Source organism: Astatotilapia calliptera, chromosome 11, assembly GCF_964374335.1.
Source record: "Astatotilapia calliptera chromosome 11, fAstCal68.1, whole genome shotgun sequence".
Classification (NCBI taxonomy): Eukaryota; Metazoa; Chordata; class Actinopteri; order Cichliformes; family Cichlidae; genus Astatotilapia; species Astatotilapia calliptera.
Window position 1 is genome coordinate 37,671,497 of NC_137432.1, and position 21,242 is coordinate 37,692,738.

At 45.0% G+C, this 21,242-nt stretch overlaps 2 protein-coding genes, 1 long non-coding RNA gene and 1 pseudogene across 11 annotated transcripts in view; 2 read left to right on the forward strand and 2 right to left on the reverse strand.

The window, feature by feature from the left end:
* The window catches only part of dcst1 (DC-STAMP domain containing 1), an 11,964-nt gene extending 822 nt beyond the window's left edge, over positions 1-11,142 (forward strand). The window contains exons 3-16 of one of the 2 annotated variants that reach the window (XM_026184981.2): positions 261-335; positions 417-545; positions 1,961-2,100; positions 2,214-2,382; positions 2,588-2,731; positions 3,388-3,509; positions 3,596-3,750; positions 3,824-3,923; positions 4,004-4,099; positions 6,309-6,435; positions 6,963-7,079; positions 7,458-7,600; positions 10,404-10,502; positions 10,764-11,142. In XM_026184981.2, the coding sequence (XP_026040766.2) occupies positions 261-335; positions 417-545; positions 1,961-2,100; positions 2,214-2,382; positions 2,588-2,731; positions 3,388-3,509; positions 3,596-3,750; positions 3,824-3,923; positions 4,004-4,099; positions 6,309-6,435; positions 6,963-7,079; positions 7,458-7,600; positions 10,404-10,502; positions 10,764-10,862 (1,715 nt within the window). In that variant the 3' untranslated portion in view covers positions 10,863-11,142. Of the gene's footprint in view, positions 1-260; positions 336-416; positions 546-1,960; positions 2,101-2,213; positions 2,383-2,587; positions 2,732-3,387; positions 3,510-3,595; positions 3,751-3,823; positions 3,924-4,003; positions 4,100-6,308; positions 6,436-6,962; positions 7,080-7,457; positions 7,601-8,038; positions 8,918-10,403; positions 10,503-10,763 lie in introns of those variants that run through there. The other variant, XM_080308593.1, reaches the window with a different exon arrangement.
* The window catches only part of LOC113032854 (CD276 antigen-like), a 233,851-nt pseudogene that overhangs the window by 75,659 nt on the left and 136,950 nt on the right, over positions 1-21,242 (reverse strand). The gene's annotated exons all lie outside the window — the stretch shown is intronic.
* Positions 9,023-13,568, reverse strand: LOC145432002 (uncharacterized). 2 transcript variants are annotated; one of them, XR_013912341.1, is made up of 4 exons: positions 11,822-12,116; positions 10,674-10,883; positions 10,226-10,565; positions 9,023-10,010 (listed from the first exon to the last, which is right to left on the reverse strand). It is a non-coding gene; the product is annotated as an uncharacterized LOC145432002 (long non-coding RNA). The 2 variants fall into 2 exon arrangements; XR_013912342.1 differs by lacking the exon at positions 11,822-12,116 and adding an exon at positions 13,429-13,568 and having other exon boundaries at positions 9,038-10,010.
* adam15 (ADAM metallopeptidase domain 15) overlaps positions 13,486-21,242 on the forward strand; it is a 27,753-nt gene continuing 19,996 nt past the window's right edge. For all 6 annotated transcript variants that reach the window (XM_026184219.2, XM_080308585.1, XM_080308586.1 and 3 more), the window contains exons 1-2: positions 13,486-14,090; positions 15,826-15,917. In XM_026184219.2, the coding sequence (XP_026040004.2) occupies positions 13,940-14,090; positions 15,826-15,917 (243 nt within the window). In that variant the 5' untranslated portion in view covers positions 13,486-13,939. The remainder of the gene's footprint in view (positions 14,091-15,825; positions 15,918-21,242) is intronic.

Below are 21,242 nucleotides of genomic sequence, written 5' to 3' on the forward strand. Positions count from 1 at the left end.
GAAACAGGCGCGCGCACAGAATCAGCCTCTCATTAAATAATTTCATTCATTGTAAAATACTAGCTGATGTTATTATGACTTAGTCACATTGTTGTTGTCTTTATTTTTAATATTGTGTAATTTTATCATTTGTTACTATAAATATAACGAATGCAAAGCTCTTCTTTTACTTTCCAGCTGTTTTTATTATTATTCTGAAAGGTTGTTAGAAAAAAGCCGATGTGATGTTTGACTCCTGTTGTTGTTCGTCTCACCAACAGTCTTGTTCCTGGGCATTGCCCACAACCTCCCGCTGACCTTTGACCTGAAGGTGGCAGTAGGATGTTTGTTTGTTGGTGAGGCGAGGTCGCACACTCACATCTGTTCTTTGAAACACGTTTGAAACACGTGGAGATCTGACCGAGTGTGTGTTTCAGCTGTGTGTCTCGCAGGCGGACTCCTGTCTTCGTCCTTCAGGTGTTCGGTCCTCCTCGTGTTTCCCAGCATGCTCGGCTCCCGTGGCCGCTCCTACCTGATCCTGCTGGCCCTGTCTGTGCTGTACGCAGGTAAACAGACGCCTGTGCAGAGTGTGCACACGGCTCACAGTGTGGTCAGTGCCGTCATCTTTTTCATGGAGTCGTATCAGAAACATTCTCGTGTCCAGTGAGTCCAAAGTTTCATGAATCTGCAGGAATCGGCACATATTTGGCTTTTTAACTGAAAAAACAAAAATAATGAGCTCAGAAGGAGATGGAGGGAGGAGCCACTCCTCTCGTCTGTACCTGTGAAAGCACAGATGTCCAAACTGTCTTCATTCTGCTCCCCTCGCTCGTGTGTTTGGTGAGAATCCCTGAAACCAAATCATTGATGCGTCATTTAGAAAAAAACATAAAACCCACAAATAACTTTTCTACAAGCTCCACTGTTTCATGTCAGCAAAATATTGATCAGCAGGACAGATTTAATAACACTTTATCAGCAAACATTAAACACTGTTAAAAACAAAGTGCAGCAATCAAACCAGCAGAGGTCAGTGCTGTCTGAAGTCACACAGACCTGCTCCCGTGTGACTTTGGGATAGGCTGATATACTGATCAGTGTTAAAGAGTTCAGACGACACCAACGGCAACAATCAATGTGTGCGTCATCCCGAGGGCTCAGGCTGAGGCCGGCTGCACTTCCTTTTGGTTCGTGAAGACGTTTCACTTCAGGCATCTTCAGTTTTAAAAATGTTGTTGAGAGGTGAAATGTTTCATCCTCATGAACCAAAAACCTTCATTTCGACCACTTAGGATGAATGAATACTAAATACATATGAATGAATTAACAGCTACAATGTCAAAGACTACAAAGACCTCTCATGTGATGGAGTGACATAAAAGCGAGTGTTGGAACGTGTTTAAAGCAGCGGTCCCCAACCCCCGGGCCTCGGACCGGTACCGGTCCGTGAGTCGTTTGGTACCGGGCCGCGAGAGTTGAGGCTCAGGTGTGAAATGTCTGGTTTTCAGGGTTTTTATCGGTTTTCAGCGTTATTTTGTTATCATTTTTATCGTTAACTCGGTTTTCCTGGGTCTTTTCACGTCTGTTATGAATAAATCTTCTTTTTTTCGGTACCGGTTTTATTTTGTTGTATTTATCCGCGACACCTTAAAGGCCGGTCTGTGAAAATATCGCGGGCATAAACCGGTCCGTGGCGCAACAAAGGTTGGAGACCGCTGGTTTAAAGGACGTCACTGATCCTGTGAGCCTGCACAGTAACATTTATGAGTCTGAGTCGTCCAACATTAAAGTGCACTGAGACAGTCAGACAGACTGGGTCCACAGGCCTCACTGGACCCAGTCGGTCTGTGGCTGATTAAATCTTTTACTAAATACATAATACAACATGCAGATACGATTGGTTACCTCAGCGGCTGAATGGGCCTGATTAACATGTCTTCAGGTGAGTTTTGTGTCATGTGATGCTGCGTCCCGTCTGCAGGCCCAGTTTCAAACATCCAGCGTAACGTGGAGGCCGCCGCCGTGTCTGTGAGCTGCAACCTGGACCTGCAGGTCCGTCACAGCAAGCTACTGTGGAGAGAAGCCATCAAGCCATTTTTGATCATCACACAGGAGCTCATGGTGAGAGGAACATGTTTCAAAGCTCCTCTAGTTTAACATAATAATAATTATCACCCTACCTACTGCCATGAACATGAAGCTGAGGGGCCTAAGATCTTTTGCTTCTCTTCCAGGATAATAAAGAAGGTTTTGAGTTGGAGGCTTTAAATGTCAGCAAGAAGTTTCAGGACATCAGAGACGAGATGGTCCTTCAGTACGGATACGACCGATTCGAAACTAAACAAGGCGGCAGTAACAGCACCCAGGAAGAGTTCACCGCCAAGACCCTAAAGCAGTGCGACGGTAAGTCAGAAACACCAGACGTGAAGTTCAAAGGTTTCAGGCAGGAAACGCAATACAGAAGGAAACTGTTGATCATCATCCTCGTGTCACAAATACGAGAAAACAATCGCTTTAAATGTCGTCACTAATGTGATTCAAAATGATTTCACACCTGCTTCACAAACGTCATTTAAAGATGAGAACTCGCGCGTGGTTTGATCCCCAGGTGTGGTGGCTCAGGGCGTGCAGCGGTGCGTCGATTGGTTCGCCAACAGGTGGACGGCGTGTTTGGAGGCGATCCCCGTCCCCGTCATCAACTACATCCTCTGCATTTCAATGAAGTTTCACTTCCTGTGTGACATCATGAAAGGTAAAAGGTTATACGTACCACGGCGTTATGAAATATCCACATCCAGCTGACCCCGCGGTCTCTACTCTTTCCAGTCAGACATTTCTAACTCACAAACATCAGCATCAGAATACATTTAAACTGTCACCAGAAAGTCTTTGCTTTAAAAAATAAAACTGAAATTGGGCTCCGGCGCTTTGGTGTAATACCACTTTGAGCCACAAGGTGACACTGAGTTTAGCATCCAATCACAACACAGCATGACAACACTATTATTGTTAGCTCGGTGCTAGTTTGACATTTGTACAGAATTCACATTAAAGTAATATTTAGCGACTTGTTCTGGGAGCTCGAAGAGTAAAAACGAGCAGTTATATTTTTAAATAGTAAAAAAACGACTACACTAAACCTTTCTGGTAAACGCTGCCATCTTGTGGTGGAAGTTTTTATTAAATTTAGCTCAAGGTTTTGCAAAAAGCACCTTTAAATTTGAAGGTGTGCAAACATTAGCTTCAGTGTTCTGAGCGGTATATCGTACTCAAGTGTCCTCAAACGTAAACGGCAGATTATTTTTGAGTTATTATTTCAGGGTTGATAGTCTTGGTGTTTTGGTGACTCTTCTGTGGTGCTGAAAAGGCAGCTGCTGTGATCTTTAGTTCTTCTCCTCCTCCCATCAGTCATGACTCCGTGGTGCAGGGACAACATTCCCGTGGAGGGAAACTTTGGTCAACTCTTCGACCGGCTGAATGTTTCGGTTGACCTGCTGTCCAGAGAGTTCAGCGCCGAGCTCACCGTAGAGGTCAGACCTGCACCGCCGGTCCTCCAGCACCACCCACAGGACGAACCCAGAGTCGGCTGAAATGTAACCTGCGTGTCGTCTCGCAGGAGGAGGAGCAGCCGGCGCTGAGCGAAGCTCTGCTGGACCAACAGTTCACCAACGCTGTCAAAACATCCTTCCAGAAACTGACATCAACGACGGGACGGGTGCTGAACATCCTGCAGATGCTCCTCTCCTTAACCTTCATCACCTTCTTCACCCAGTAAGAGTCTCACCTTCACCTTCATCCCGTTAAGATTCACACCTTTATCTCCATCTTCTTTTCTCCTCTGCAGGGCGTTTGGGTACCTCTGGCAGTACAACAGGGACATTTGTTTCGACAACGTCTACATCACCACCTACTTCAGACAGATCGATGCCCGCAGACGGAAAGCGGTATCATTCTCATCCTCATCATCCTCACTTCAGTACAGTCCACGGTCTGACCGTCCTGTCCTCTCCTGCGCTGCGTTTAGGGGAAGCGCTGCCTGCTGCCTCTGAGGAAATCTGAGAAAAACAAGCTGATCAACCCCTGCAGTCTGAAAATTTACCCCGATGAGGTCAAACAAGTGGTGCGTTCAAGAGCAGTAACTCTGGCAGTATTTATGTAGTGTTTCACAAAGTGCTTCACAGGAAATAATCCACTGTAATAGCAGCAGTGACGCGACTCCTCAGTTCTTTGCACTCACCTAAAAATCTGCAGATTTGTTAAAGGATCATTACCCTAAATACCATTTTTCCATCTTTTTAAGTTTAAGTTATTTTTATAAATAACGTGTTTAGACGTGGTCCAATCAGAGTGCAGCACTCTCACAAACAGGTATGCAGCAATAGCAGATTTCTGTGCCGTTATAAATTCAAGGTGCAATTTCAGGACACAGTCTGTGTTCAGCCAAATACACCCAGAAAAGGTGTAATACACATTTTACTGTTTTTATAGCTGATTATCACAGTTTAGTTTAATAAAGATAAAAAAGTATTTGAGGTTGTGACTTTGAACCTTGTCCCCGTGCCGGGCAGGTTTTTCATTTACAGTGGGATGCAAAAGTTTGGGCGGCCTTGTTCATAGTCATTATTTTCCTGTATAAATCGTTAAATATAAGCGTCAGTTAAATGTATCATATAGGAGACACACAGTGATGTTTGAGAAGTGAAATGAAGTTTATTGGATTTACAGAAAGTGTGCAAGAATTGTTTAAACAAAATCAGGCGGATGAATAAATTTGGGCTCCACAAAAAAAAGAGATGAAATTAATATTTAGGAGATCTGCCTTTTGCAGAAATTCCAGCCTCTAAACGCTTCCTGTAGGCTCCAATGAGAGTCTGGATTGTGGTTGAAGGTATTTTGGACTGTTCCTCTACAAAACATCTGTAGGTCATTCAGGTTTGATGACTTCCGAGCATCAACAGCGCTCTTTAACTCACACCACAGGTTTCAATAATATTCAGGTCTGGGCTGAGATGAACGTTGTACTTGTTCCTCTGCATGAATGCTTCAGTGGATTTTGAGCGTTGTCTTGTTGAAAGATCCAGCCCCGGCGCAGCTTCAGCTTTGTCTCTGATTCCTGGACATTGGTCTCCAGAATCTGCTGATACTGAGTGGAATCCATGTGTCCCTGAACTTTGACAGGATTCCCAGTCCCTGCACTGGTCACACAGCCCCACAGCGTGATGGAACCAGCACCATATTTTACTGTAGGCAGCAGGTGTTGTTCTTGGACTGCTGTGTTCTGTTTCCTCCATGCATAACGCCCCTTGTTATGCCCAAATAACTCAATTGTAGTTTCATCAGTCCACAGCAGCTTATTCCAGAATGAAGCTGGTTTGTCCAAATGTGCTTCAGCAAACCTCAAGCGTCTCTGTTTGTGCTGTGGGCGGAGCAAAGGCTTCCTCTGCATCACTCTCACATGCAGCATCTCCTTGTGTAAAGTGCGCCAAATGGTTGAACGATGCACAGCGACTCCATCTGCTGCAACATGATGTTGCAGGTCTTTGGTGCTGGTCTGTGGGTCGACTCTGACTGTTCTCACCGTCGCTTCTGTCTCTCTGAGATGTTTCTTGGTCTGCCACTTCCAGCCTTAACTTGAACTGAGCCTGTGGTCCATTGTCTCAATCTGTTCCTAACTGTGGAGACAGACGGCTTAACTCTCTGAGACAGCTTTCTGTGTCCTTCCCACCATGATGCTGAACAGTCTTTGTCTTCAGGTCATCTGACAGTTGTTCTGAGACCCCCGTGTTGCTACACTTCAGAGAAAATTAAAAGAGGAGGGAAACTTACAATTGACCCCCTTAAATACTGTTTCTCATTATTGGATTCATCTGTGCATGTAGGTCAGGGGTCACTGAGCTTACCGAGCCAATTTGAGTTCCAGCAATTAGTTCTGAAGGTTTTGGAATCAATAAAATGACAACAGATTTATGCACCTGCCTGATTTTGTTTAAACAATTCTTGCACACTTTAAATCCAATAAACTTCATTTCACTTCTCAAACATCACTGTGTGCGTCTCCTATATGATATATTTAACTGACAGTTTTTATTGTACCAACCAACGATTTATACAGGAAAATAATGACTATGAACAAGGTGGCCCAAACTTTTGCATCCCACTGTAGCTGCAGAATTTCCAGTCTTACTGCTGCTTTGCACCACTTCCTGTTTCAACCCCTCATTAACCCCACCTTTCACTCCCCACCTGTCTGTGTGTAGCAGAGCTCAGAGCCAAGACAGCAGACTAAAGTTAGTGTGTGTGTGTGTGTGTGTGTGTGTGTGTGTTGGCAGATGTCAGGTGTGTTTCAGGTGCTGACGGTCTTCCTGCTGTCCGTTGTCCTGCTGACTGTCGACTTCTCGCTGTCCCACGTGCTGGACATCATCAGTAGACACACCCTCACCCATTTCAACATCACCAGTAAACACACACACGCACACACACGCGCACACACACACACACCACTCTCCAGTCTTAAATCCCACACACGGGTCAGCTGTGTGCAGGGCAGGTGATTTGAACATCAGCTGTTTGGAGCTGCTGGGGGTCATTTCGATGTCCTGCTGAAGGACCAGCAGGATGACTGGAGTGAAAGAGGTTTAAAACCTGTATTAAGTAACACTTCATATAAGTGGAGCTGATATCAACACTTGTGTTTGAAACTTTGTGAAACACACAAACTGGACATGATATATTCTGTTTTCGCTGCGCGTCAGGTTGGCGATCTGTCCGAGGTGCACCCCGCCTCTCGTCCCGTGGTAGCTCCAGCTCCCCCGCGACCCATAAATAATAAATATTTTATTTAACCTTTATTTATACAGGTAGTCCCATAATAAATGTTACTCTGCTCTTATCTCATGTGTTTAGGATTATCTTACAGAAATGCTGCAGATTGAACTCGCTGACTGCAGGGAGTTTCACTTTGTGACTCCGCCCCTTCTCTGCAGGTAGTCACCAGGTGGACATCAGAGTGGAAGGGGACACCATGATGGCCCGCCTCCTGAGGACGACAATTTCAGCCTTCAACAGCTCGTCCACCCTCAATATCCAAAGTGATAACCAGGGTGGGTCATAGGTCAAAGGTCACACAGGATTTGTTTAGCATATATTCAAATTCACCAGATCATTAAACAACCAGAGAATCAGGCCTAAAAGATGACCACCAGAGGGCAGTACACAGTACTGTTACACATGCATCGTCCTGACAGCACATTTTAATGACTCCGATTTTCATGTTGATGAACACAGGCGCTAATTAAATCAGACTGATTTTACTATGTGTCCATGTGTGTCAGTTACATCTCTGACACGCGAGTAAATGTCCACGTTTGCTTTGTTGGATGCTGAAAGTTTCAGTCTCGACTGCCGAACTTTTGCTGACAGCGCAGTTTGTCTCAAACTACACACAAAAGTGTCCCACACCGCTTCCTCTCCCCCCTCAGAGTGCATGTCCCCCCCCTCCACCCTCTCTGCTGAGGTCTATGTGAGATGTGTGTGTTGTGTCCTGCTGGTGGCGCTGTTCAGCTGCCTTCAGATTTACACCAACCGGCTCCGGCATGTCATTGCTGCCTTCTACAACCCCAAGGTGAGCGCACACACACACACACGCATGCACACACATGCACGCACACACATGCACGCACACACACGCACACGCACGCACACACACACACGCACACACACACGCACGCACACACACATGCACGCACACACGCACACACACATGCACGCACACACACATGCACGCACACACACGCACACACACACACACACACGCACACACACACGCACGCACGCACACATGCACGCACACACATGCACACACACACACACACACTTTTGCCTGTGGAATAAAATAAAGTAAAACATCGTCTGCAAGCAAACATATGATTGTATGACACTAACATGCTAATTTTTCATAATCCAAATTAATGTTGGCACAGTAACACAGTAGTGCTTGAGTAAACAGGTGGCTCTGCGATGTTGCAGTTTACACGCTCACCTAACATCTAACATGAAACAGGATCGAGACCAGAAGTAGCTGTAATATCTCCTGAGGACATCCAGCACCAAAACCTGGGAATCAAATATGTGGAGCCAACAGAATGGAGAACAAAACAACCCATAGTTATGTATTAAAATTGTACTTTGAGACATCATCATGCAGGGTTTCTGGGTAATTCCTCTCTGGCCTGTCCACATACATTTGGCTGTAAAGTGCTGTGTGCCCTCCTCCCCCCTCCTTTCCTGCCACATGAATATATAAAGAAGCTCCTTCATGTGTGAGAACAAATCAAATGTGTCAACTCGACTTAAGTTGGTGTTAAATCCAGATAAATCCAAGTTCATGTTATTCTCGAATGGCAAAGAGTCGCTAGCTACGTCTCCTAAGATTAAAACAATTCAAGGAACTGAAATTTAAATGGTCTCATGTATCAAGGGATCATTATAGATCAGAATTAGTCATTTAAGACTCACATTCAAAGGCTTGTGTCGAAGTTAAAACTAAAACTAGGTTACTTTTTTAGAAATCCCTCCTGTTTCTCCCTCCAAGTGAGAAAACGCTTGATTCATGCAACTTTTTTACCTTTATTGGATTATGGTGACCTGCTTTTTATGAATGCACCTGCCCACCGCCTACGAGGTTGGAAACGGTGTACCATTGTGCTTCATGTTTTATTACTGGCTATGGAAATCCACCTTTTGCATATTCAGACTCTCCCACTGGTTGATCTTTATCTATAAATCTCTGCTTGGGCTGGTTCCCTCTTATCTGTGTGTTTATATGTGTAAAAACCACAACCAATACAGCCTGCGTTCTCACAATATCATACAAATGATTGTCCCAACAATCAGAACAGAATTGGAGAAAAAGGCTTTTAAACACGCCGCCCCTGCTTCCTGGAATCATCTGCAGGAGGAACTGAAATGATCAGAGCTGGTTCCCTCGGGGAGTTTAAGTCCGTCTTAAAGGAGAATAACTCTTTTACTCAGTGTGATGGTTTTTAATGTCGCTCTTAATTCGATCTGTTATTGTATATTTTTCACATGTTCGTACAGGATGTTGTATTTGTTTTAAATGTTATACACTTGTGTGGTACGTGTATCTTTACTTTTGTTGCCATGATGCCAGGTCTCTCTTGGAAATGAGATTTTTAATCTCAAAGAGATTTTTTACCAGGATAAATAAAGGACTGAAAATACAGAGACATTAAATGAGAACAAAACTGATGTTGCATCTCTGATTTGTGTAAAATCAGAAGTTTGTGTGGCGTTAACATTTCGAGTTCTCTGTGTTTCGGTGATCGTTCAGCTCAGACTTCAGTGAATATCAAAGCGTTTCCTTCGTGTGTGTGTGTGTGTGTGTGTGTGTGTCCATTTCCTCATGGCGGTGTTTGTTGTGTTTGGTCACGACTGATCACAAACAGACAAACAGAGATTCGGATGGAGCGCGTGCAGCGGCCGGGTCGCTGTGCCGTCTGTAGCGACAATAGCAGTATTTGTTGTGTTTATTAGTAAACAAAGAAACATGAAACGAGTGTTTGTCTTGGTTTGAGCGCACGCCGTGATGTCACTTCCTCTCCTGAACTGATGAAGAAGTAAACCGCTCAAACTCATTAGCACGCACGCTCTGTTTAAACCCTGGGAGATGCTGTAAATCTGATCTGAGAGCAGATTAGTGTAAGAGCATTACAGCTGAGCTGACTGTGGCCGAGAGACATTCAGATAGAGCGAGAGAGCGAGCGAGGCTGCGAATGAATGAGCTTCAGGTGCACACGTGGTCTGCACATTCACACTCAGCACTTTGCAGTCCAGCATCAGCTGCTGCTGCTGACGCGTTCACACGGAGGATCAGAGAGTACTCGGATACAGCCGTGATCGAGACGTTCCTTTATCCTCAAACTTTATTTAAATCTGCTCCATTCAGGCCGTTTCCTCAGGAAGCTTCCAGTCCTGCAGCTCTGGTTCTGACCTCCAACCTGTGCCGACAGCAGCTGTAACAGGAGAACAGCTTTGTGTTATATTTCTGCACATTTTTACAGAAGTGTAAACACGTGAACATTGTATACAGATGAGATCAGGTGACAGTCATTTTAATGCAACACTGGCAAGAAAACATCGCTTTAAACTAAATCAGTGACATAATAATAATGTGTGTTGTTGCACATACAGAGAATATATCATGTTTCTGCTGCAGAGCGTCACTCACCTGGGCACACAGTCAGCACCAGGTGATGAAGAGCAGGCCGGTCCCAGTTAAGCTTCTCTCAGCTTTGATCCAAGCGACTGAATCGCGTTTTAGATTTCAGGTCTTCAGACAGAAATGTGAAGCATATAAAGACTTTCCATGCATGTAAAACAAAACGTCGTCTCTGTCTGTGTGTCAGAGGGAGAAGACGAGGATCTTGTTCCTTTACAACCTGCACATTCACGGCCGGATTTCCAGCAGCAGCAGGAAACGCATCATCAGCCGTGGACAGAGGACGGTGAGTGGCTTCCTGCCTGTAGAACCACGTTTCACGGAAGTCTGCTCTCAGAGGTGTTTTTCACTGGGACATAAAACATCAGTCAAATCTGATTCGACACATTGCTTAAACTTTACCGATTTTTGACTCAACATAAAGTTTTAAAAATGTTTTCTTGTCCTGGAGTTTCACCTCTGCAGCTGCAAAGTTCTCACACAGACTGCAGTTCTGGATTCTTTGTGCTACGTCTCCGTGTGTTCACGTCTCCTCTGCTGCCTTCAGGTGTTCCAGCGCCTGCTCAGGTGGGGGCACCGCCTTTGCTGGCATCATCACGGAGAGGAAGCATCCAGCTCCGAGAAGACGCACTACGCCAGCGGTTAGAGGAGAGAGAGGAAGCTCCACCTGGATGAAGAAGAAGTCGTCCAGTTTTTCGTGGCAGACTCGAGCTTCAGGCAATAAAAACACATTCAGTTCAAACTGGACTGAAGCTCGTTTTATGTTTTAGTGTGAGAGTGAGAGTGGATTTGACTCTGTGAGAGGTTTCTCTGAGCTGCATTTATTGCAAACTTTATTTTTCTGAATCAGCCTGAATAGCTGCATCCTGCTACCGTGGTAACCCACTGCTGAATGTATCCGTCTCCCATTAAACCCTGTGAAACCATCAGTGTGGTCAAACTGAGCCGACGGAACAATCAGTCATTAACTAAACTGTACAGTCAGTACATTTGATATACAGCACTGTGTGTGATCACATGATCCGATTACTCGCCGTATGTACAGAGGAGTTATGTAAGCAGCTGATCCTCTGCAGCGGCAGCAGCACGTGCCGCGTTCGCTCAGATTCAATCTGACTCTGGATCAGTTTACAGCGGTGCACCTCTGAGGCGCTCCCTGAACTGTTTCTGACCCCAGTGACTCATAATCCTCCCGAACACACTAATTATTCAGCTCCATGTGGACCACAGGAACACCAGTAACACTGCTTTTAAACTCACATTAGTCCTTCAAACAGACATGGCTGTCATGTTCTCTTTTTCATGAAGCAGATTAGAAAAGAAAATAAGAAAGAGATAGCATCTTTCCTCTCTCCTCTGGCTGCAGCAAGTAAAACAAAAAAAGTCATTTCAGTTACCTGAAAGAGTAAACTAGACAAACGCAAACATGTCTGTGAGCTTAAGAGTCTTTGGTTTTTTGTTCTGGTGTCTGTAGGTAGCATCAACCTGCCAAGAACTGCAGATGAAACCAGTCTTCTCCTGTAGTTTAAACAGAGAGCAGACTCTCAGCCACCTCCTCTGACTCCTACGGGGTAATGCTCATGTTTGCATTAAACGATAAAGCACCTCGAGGCATCTGTTGTTGCTCCTCAGGTCAGCCAACATGCCCCAGGCATGTAGGAGACATCCAGGAGGTATGCTACAAGATGCTGAACCACACCAACAGGCTCAACACCACCACAGCCTTCTATGAAGCTCCTTCGGTTGGAGGGATGCTTAAAACAAAACAAAAGAATTAAAATTAAAGCAAAATAAATCTCTGTGATTTTGTGAAAGCTCCAACATATTTCCACACTGTTGGAGGACTCTAATATGTTTGCATGTCTTTGCTTGAATGGTTAATAACACAGCCTGGTTCAACCTGTGGACGTCACATCAAACAGGTGACAGGAAGTGTTCAAATCCACTGAAGAGTTATCATCTGTGTGTGTTGGTGTGTCTTTATTTTATTTTTTAACTTTTTATGCATTTTTGGGAGGTTTATTTTTCACCGTCTTACTTTACTGCCTGCCTTCGTTCCCACCAGAGATGGGCAGTAACGCGTGTAACACCTTACTGTAATCTGATTACTTTTTTCAAGTAACGAGTAAAGTAATGGATTACTATTGCAAAAACGGTAATTAGATTACCGTTACTTTCCCGTAGGAACGCTGCGTTACTGCGTTACTAAAACCGTGATTTTTTTGCGAGAATGTCTCATGACAGTGACGTAAGCGAGTGCGACGTTCGTGACAACAGCTGTGTGCAGATCAACAATGGATCACATATCGAGTGCGGGAGAGAGTATGAGCGTGCAGCGTTTAAAGCGTGGAAGTACTGACCTTACTTTGAGTTTGATTCCATAAAAAGTGACAAAAACATTAGTGCCCGCTGTGCGTGGGAAGAAAACTTCTTTTTACAGCGAAAAAACCCCTAAACTTCCAACAAGCACCGAGTAGCTACGACGTGATGGGAAACTCACAGAGACACTCGCGGATTCTTCCACTGACCGCGGCACACCTGCACCAGGGTAAACCTCCGCCTACCCCACTCCTGCTTTACAGGTGAAAATAGAGCAACAGGACCGCTGAGTCTTTGACTTTATTTATTTTCTGCTGCGTTTTACTTGCATCTATTTGAAAGACTGAGTGTAAAAATGTAGAATTGGGCTGAAAGATCTATCACTTTATAAACTATTCAGGTTGTAAATCGTGTTTTTAAAAATTAACTAAGTGATTAATTACTTTTGAAAATAAGTAATCAGTAAAGTAACGGGATTACTTTTTTGGGGAAGTATTTTATTATTTATTTTATTTTATCTTGCTCATTAAATAATTTCCCCCAGGGATCAATAAAGTATTCTGATTCTGATTCTGATTCTGAAAAAGGTAAAAAAAAAAAATTAAAAATAATTTTCATTATTTCAATTATTTAATCTGAATCTGTTTATTTAAAAAAGGCAATAAATAAAAGTACAAACCCAGCACTTTTCCAGTTAATGCTAAATCATTTTCTCTCCAATTTTGGCACAAAAATGCAGGAAAAAAAAGAATATTGTGAATTTAATAAATTTGAATGTTAAGCATTTGATAAGAAATACTACAATTTCCTCATCAAAAGCTAAATCGTTTATAAAACAGCTAGCATTTTCTAGTAATTATAATAATAATCTTTAAAATAGCTGCAACACGTACATAAAGGTTTACGCTGTTTTACTTTGAAGGGTCTCTCGCTGTGTTTCCTGTCTCCTCGGCCAGCCTGCTGACGTCACCGTCGGTCCCAGTATAAACACGGACGGTCCTGAGCGCTATGTTAATGAGCAGCTTCAGGCCTCCAAACACGGATGAACCCAGCTGTCCGGAAACAAACGCCCTGAGCCGGAGGAGCTGGCGGGGTCCTCCCGGGACTGGCGCTCAGTCTGGGACTGTATGACACGTTTGGCTGGAGCTGCGCAGATAACGGTCCGAGCCAGAGCCGTGATTTCCCGCTACTTTACCGACAGTAACGGACACTCCCCCGCCCGGGGTTCGGGACAGCACACGCCGCTTTGTGTGGGTGTTACATGGAAAAGAAGCGCCATGGAGTTTCAGCGGAGCCTCTCCCAGAGCTCGGACACGGTGAGGTAACGGGAGCGGGACGGGGTTGCCTCACACACACACATCAGACAGCAGCAACCTGTTGCTGGTTGCCGGTGACGCAGAGAGGATGAGCGGGACTACCGGGCTGTTGCTGCTACTGCTCAGCGGCCGTGCTGCGTTCATCGTCTGCCGGTCCCTGAACGCACCCCAGGATGTGGGGAGTCTGCCTCGGGACGGACAGACGGACGGTACCGACAGTCTGACAGCCACGGTGACAGGTAACGATAACCGACTGATGGGGCCGACCGTCATTCAGGAATACACCCGGAGCTTAAAAAGTAACCATGTAATTCATCCAAAAATCACTGAATCTGGTCTTCTCAACCTATTTTTATTGAAAATAAAACAAAAAAATAAAGGAGCCTCTTTACATTTAATTAGAAATGTGTAAACAATAATCAGAGAAAGAATCATAAAGCTGAACATACTGTATCTCTACTTAAATTAACTTGGTAATATGAAAATTTTAAAATTATAATGAACATGTCCAAAACCCAAGAAGTCTGGGTAAAAAGAAAAATCACTGGGATTAAAATAAAAACATTAATTTAATTTTCAAAAATATTTTTACATTTTATTTATTTATGTATGAAGTAGTTACTTAATCAAAGAACAGGAAACAATGAATGTAGCTGTGATAAGTAATATAATATAACTATACGGAGACTAGTCCTGGTTATGTGCAAAGTCGTCCTCCAAAATGTCAATTTTTACATCAGGAAAAACCAAAATTAGAGGTTTAAAAAATAATTAAATAAAAGAGAACAAATGTGCTCTACAGACAGAAAATGTAGGAGAAATATTTCATTAAAAACATTTAATCAAGGATTGTTTCAGTTTTCAGCCTGTTCGTGTGTATTATTGTGTTTATAAATATGTTTCTGTGGGGACCAGTGTGAGTTTTTAACCTGGTTAGTGAGGTCCTCGTGGGGAGTGAGGTCTTCGTGGGCAGTGAGGTGATGGTGGTGGTGCCAGTTGTCCGCAGCTGGATTAACCCTTTGTCTGGATTAAACTGATGACCATTTGGATCGATCTAGGATTTCTTGGTGTTGTTGCCATTGTTGCCATAACAACACATCCTGAAGGCGGACCTACTTGGAAGCACTTTTGTTGAGTTTTGGAAGATTGCGTGACAGACTCAAACCTGTGACCACGCCACTATGGCAGCCGAGGAAAGGCTGCTATGTGGCTTCTAACGTTGAATAATTCTGTCTGACTTTATTTTGTCACATAGAGTTTTATAATTCTGTAAATTACAATAAAAGAATTTAAGTTTCGTTTCTTCGTTTCACACCATAAAGAAAATGGGAAGATTACTTACACATTAAACTCCAGATGTTCCAGAATCACGTCCATCACGATTATGTACGCGCCTACAATTAAGATTGTTTAATTAAGCATCACCCAATAGTGTCCCTGCTCGTATAAGGTGGAGACATTTGTGCTGAAGAATGGCAAAAACTCACAATCACTCTTATCTGTGATCACTGTGGATCTGCTACTTTTCACAAGTCTGGGTTAACTTTAAAAAAATAAAGTAACTGATTATATAATTACATAAATTTAAAGTTAAAAATAAATGTGAAAAATAGTTGCATCCTCATGACATCACAGAGAACAGTGATGCTAATGAGGGCGCTTTCAAAGATGGCAATACAAACGGGTGTAACCTTTGACCCCTCTCTAATTTAATACTTGGCATGTTGCTGTGGTAGCTAATCGGACTGCCTCTCTGTAACCTGCTGTAGCGTGAACACGACAGAGCGTCCAGACGGCGGACGGCCTCTGATTGGCTGTCAGACAGCACACACTTGGTTCTCAGATCAATTGTTAATAATTAGCAAGTATAAAACTGCCATAGAAACAACATGATCGTGTAGCCTCTGTGTGGAACCCCGTGTTCCCAGTTCTCCCAGTAGCTTGCTGGAGTTCACCGTCTGTCTTTGTTCTCAGGTGTGGACAGACGCCAACGCCCACTGCTGGCAAAAACTCGCCCATTCGTTCTGGTGGACGGGCGGAGACTGAGCCTTGAGGAAGCTTTCCGGGTAGGATGAAAATGTCATTTCGAGGTGGTGCTGCTGTTTGGGTGGAGTATCTGTGTTGGTGCAGTGGTCCTGAGCTCAGTCTGGTTTCCAGCTGGAACTGGATATTCGGGATGGGTGGGAAACACATTCAAACACACACTTCCCTTCCCTATTTGAGAAAACAAAGCTGATTTAACCCGCCCATCTGTTATCGCGGTTACCTGATGCGAGTATTTTGGGCACGACATGAAGGGCGTGAAGCTCTGCCTCCACAAACTGCATGTACGGCAGCGTTATGAGGACAGAGACAGCTGAAAACACAAGAGGAGGAGATTTTAAATCATGTTTTTCACTTTTTCAATATTCACCAGTCCTCATTTGTAATATTTTTTCTCTTGTCAAACATCAAATCATGAAGTCTTTGTGTTGCCCGGCACTAGATTATCTCCAGCAGACGTGGCCGGGCTGTGGGGGTGGAAGTGTCAGCACAGATTGTGTGTTTCCACACTGACGTTACTTGGACAGGTTACAGGGTCTTTCCTGCACACAGAAATCATCTGCACAAACACAACATGTTGTTCTTCAGGTGATGATACAACACAAATGAGATCCTTCAGCTAGGCTAATGCTGCCTGATTGCCTTTCTCTGTGCGTGGACTTACATGTGCAGTCCTCCCACAGAGATCCACTCTGAGCCAGAAAAATGACATTTGCACGTTTTTGAATGTTACTGTCCTTCTGAGAGGCCGATGCTGTCCACAGTCAGTTCCCACAGAGACAATCTTAGGTGAGCATTGTCCAACTCCACCATCGTGGACTTCAGCCAGCGACCGTAGACCTTCCTGCTAATCGTAGGTTCAGACCAGAATCTGCACTAAGCTCACTGAGACTGAAGTCCACTGTGGAGTGCATCAGCAGGCCACGAGACTCCTCTGAGAAACAGCTGATTGCAGTAATCATTGAAGACTCTGGAGAAGTCTCCATTTATGGAGGACACGCTACATATTAGCCAGGCTTTGACTGCGTCTTCATCCAGCGAGTGTGGGAGCAGTGAGCAAAGTCGTGACTCTTGCTTGGACTGTGTCTGTGTTCGATGGATACACTGACGCGCTGCACACGCGTCTGAGATGCTGTTGGATGATTCACGTTAGCTAACAGTCGCAGGTGTTTGTGAGGAGGCTGTTTCTTTGTGGTGTAGTTTGTAAAGAAGGTATCGTTTACAGTGACGGTGAGAAAAGCGTGTGTAGCTTTATTGATAATGCTGGATAAAGTTCGTTTGACCTGAACGGAAACCCTCAAACTTGAGCGCTCCACAAAGACTGACGGCAGAGCTGCGGAGTTTATTCTGCAGACGAGCAGCAGGAATCGGCGGCTTTACCTTCTCTGTCTCAGTTTCAGTCCAACTTCTGAGACGTTGTGACTGTTTGAGAGAGGAAGGAAGCCGCAGCGTTGATGGTTTTCACCAGAAGCTTCCTGTAGGCACGCTGAGACCTGACTGCAGGAGGGAAGAAGGGGAAGTTGGGGAAAGAGCGTTGTTAGAGGATGGACACTTCCTGCGCTGCTGAGAGAAGCTCTGAAATCATTTCCTGTAGGAACCCCCACCCATCCCAACCCCACCCAACCAGGAGCGAACGTGGAGTTTAGGAAGAGAGAGTAGGAGAGCGGGGCTGAAGGACCCCAGACCATCAGCTCTGACCAGCAAAACCATCACCGGTGGTGCTCTGCCCATAGCTCCCCATGGCAACAGTCTTAAGTTGCTTCGTGCTGCAAGCTGACGACCTTACAGCTGTGATCTCCAGTGATCAGATGGTCCCATATAAACTGCATATGGTGATGGTGGGGAGGAAGAACTTCCATTTAACATGGCTCAGGGTCACCTGATCCATCCGTTCACAAAGTAGCCACAGACCGTTCCCACCCGGCTCCCCCACCGTCAGCCTTCCTCTGAGGGAGGATCTTTTCAGCAGATGTTGCAACATCGTGGATGTCGTGTAACGCAGTCGCAGCTGTGGCTCAGAGAACATCAAACACCGGTGGGATCAGTCCTGCTTTCCTTCACGCGAGCCGTTCTTCGGCTTTCACAGAACTGGAACAAAGTTCATCTCTGGCCTTCTTGTTTGTGTTTGGCTGTCGTTGGCGGCGCCTGACGTCGTGCTTCCCCTGTGTCTTCCTGACACGCGACGTAAACCAGGCCTCAGCTCTCTCCCTGTTGTTGCTGTTTCACTCCTCCTTGTTTTTCGGCCTTTCTTCCTGCTCTGTTGTGGTCGGCAGCTCTCGGCCTCGCCCAGAGTTTCTGCAGCTCTGACATCATCTGGAGGCCGGGCGAGAGACATGACCTCACTGCATGGAGAGCGAGTTTTAGGGGCGAAGAGGGAGAAACCTGTCAAGAAGGGAGGGTGGTAACAGATGGTGAGAGTGGGCGAGAGAGGCTGAAAAACACAGCGAGGGGAGGATGAGGTTATAATTAGGTTTGTGGAACAGAAATGTACTTTCAATAAAAACCTTAGAAACAATCACAACAGTGAAAGAAAAAAGTGATGCAATGAACTTTTCCTGAAGTATTAAAACACATGTATGTGCTCAGACACACGAGGAGGGCTGATTATCAGCAGGCTGAGAGGGCGGGCACAGCTGTACGTGTCACCGGGCCGCGTTTCAGGAGTTTGCAGGCCTCCCCTTAAATGCCCTGTAAGTTAGTCTGTAGGAACATCATCATTGCACTGTGTGGAAATGAGGCTACATATAGCATATATTCAGGTGACTGCCTCTCGCTTATGTCTGCAGATAGCAAGACGTCAGGTTTCTTAAGCAAGAGGACCAGAGCTGTCCCACCGGAGTGTCCGACGGGGTCCAGTCCATTCATTAATGTTTCCATATTTTCAGTGAATTGCACTGCTGTTATATGAAGAACTCCATGATCTCTGACTGTTATGTTCCTTTGTGTGACTCGCACTTGTTTCTGGCTGAAATCTCGGAGTGAGTCGAGCTGATGGAGGAGTGATGGTGAGGGCAGACTGAGCGTGGCTCAAAGTGCTGAATGAGCTGAAGGTGAGCGGCTGAGCCGACAGGCGACGGTGAATCTAAGCACGGGAGAATCCAATTAGCATCGAGGGGGCAAAAAAAACACAGAGCAAATTTAGCAAAACCAATCACAAAGGTCTTAGCGTCTCAGCGACCTGGCAGAGGAGAAGCGAGCCGAGGTCGATGACCTGCAGGGGACGACCTTGTGAACCTCAGCTGTGCAGGCTGATGGGAGTTCAAACACGAGAGAAGGAAGTGGAAGCACGATAGCTTCAACTCACAAATGCAGAGAGACTGCAGGACACAAAGGGAACCAAGTGAGACAAGGAGACGCATCCAGGACCAAAATCACAGAAATTCCATTCAATTTTATTCATATAGCGCCAAATCACAACAGCAGTGGCCTCAAGGCGCTTTATATTGTAAGGTCGACCCTACAATAATACATACAGAGAAAACCCAACAATCATATGACCCCCTATGAGCAGCACTTTGGCGACAGTGGGAAGGAAAAACTCCCTTTTAACAGGAAGAAACCTCCGGCAGAACCAGGCTCAGGGAGGGGCGGGGCCATCTGCTGTGATTGGTTGGGGTGAGAGAAGGAAGACAGGATAAAGACATGCTGTGGAAGAGAGACAGAGATTAATAACAGATATGATTCAATGCTGTTAATACATAGTGAGTGAGAAAGGTGACTGGAAAGGAAAAACTCAATGCATCATGGGAATCCCCCGGCAGCCTACGTCTATTGCAGCATAACTAAGGGAGGATTCAGGGTCACCTGGTCCAGCCCTAACTATATGCTTTAGCAAAAAGGAAAGTTTGAAGCCTGATCTTGAAAGTAGAGATAGTGTCTGTCTCCTGAATCCAAACTGGAAGCTGGTTCCACAGAAGAGGGGCCTGAAAACTGAAGGCTCTGCCTCCCATTCTACTTTTAAATACTCTAGGAACAACAAGTAGGCCTGCAGAGCGAGAGCGAAGTGCTCTAATAGGGTGATATGGTACTACAAGGTCATTAAGATAAGATGGGGCCTGATTATTTAAGACCTTGTATGTGAGGAGCAGGATTTTGAATTCTGGATTTAACAGGAAGCCAAAACAGGAGAAATCTGCTCTCTCTTTCTAGTCCCTGTCAGGACTCTTGCTGCAGCATTTTGGATTAGCTGAAGGCTTTTCAGGGAGTTTTTAGGACATCCTGATAATAATGAAGTGTCCAGTTTTACTGTTTGCAGTACTTAATCATAGTTCCTAAATCTATGATTATTAAACGATTCGCCAATAAGAAAGTCGTTTATTTCAGATCAAAATCAGGATTTTCCAGCCAGGTGGAGCTCCTGAACCACAGCACTGTGGAGCTTCTGATTTGGCTTAAAAAGCAGAGTTCCTGCAGTGGAGCTAATTACGTTTTGTGTTTCACTCTGATTTGATTAGCGATGAATTAAGCCGACTCAAAAACGACCCAGCAGCGACGACGACGCCGTTCTCCGCCCAGAGTTTGTCTCTGCAGTTCTAAATACTGACGTCAGTCTATGAACCATCTTACATCTATAATGCATTTGTTGCTTTAATAATTCTTGTTCTTCAGATTAAGAGCTACAATAACACGCTCGCCATTTTTAGTAACATGAACAGTAACATCTGTTCCAGCTGCTTCGTCTGCTTTCAGGGAATTATTTGGACCGTTTGGGGAAAAAAAAAAAATGCACACGAGAGCAACTCGAGTCACGCCTGTTTCTTTTAGCGGTGAAAGAAAATCTTTGTACATCAGCTGCGTGCTCTAGAAATGAACCTAAAGGGGGCGCTGTCATGCTCGTCTGGAGGAACCAATCAGAGGTCTGAACAGCTGCATTTTCCAGCTCGCAGAGTTTAGTATGTCGCTGATTCAGTTTCCTCTGCGCTGCCTCTCAGAGTCGGACCCTCCCAGCTGCAACGATCATGACTCAGCCAACACACACACACACACACACACACACACACACACACACACACACACACACACACACACACACACACATCCTGCTGCACAATAATCTGACCCCACCACAGTACAAAGTTCAGAGAGGGTGGGGAAACAAGCACGCCTCAGAGGGGAATTCTGTTCACTTTTAAAGGAGAACTTCACCCAAAATCTCCCCTTCAAACCCTGCAGGACTGCAGCCCATGATGTGAGGAATACGTGTTGTTGTTTAGTATCACCACTAAAACGAAAGATCCGAACGGAGCGAGGGCGGTCCAGGTCACATGTTAGTCCAGCTTTCCAGAAAAACGAAACTGAAGGTTATTAATCATCGAGTGGGAGGAGAGCAGAGATGCTCACGCTGACTA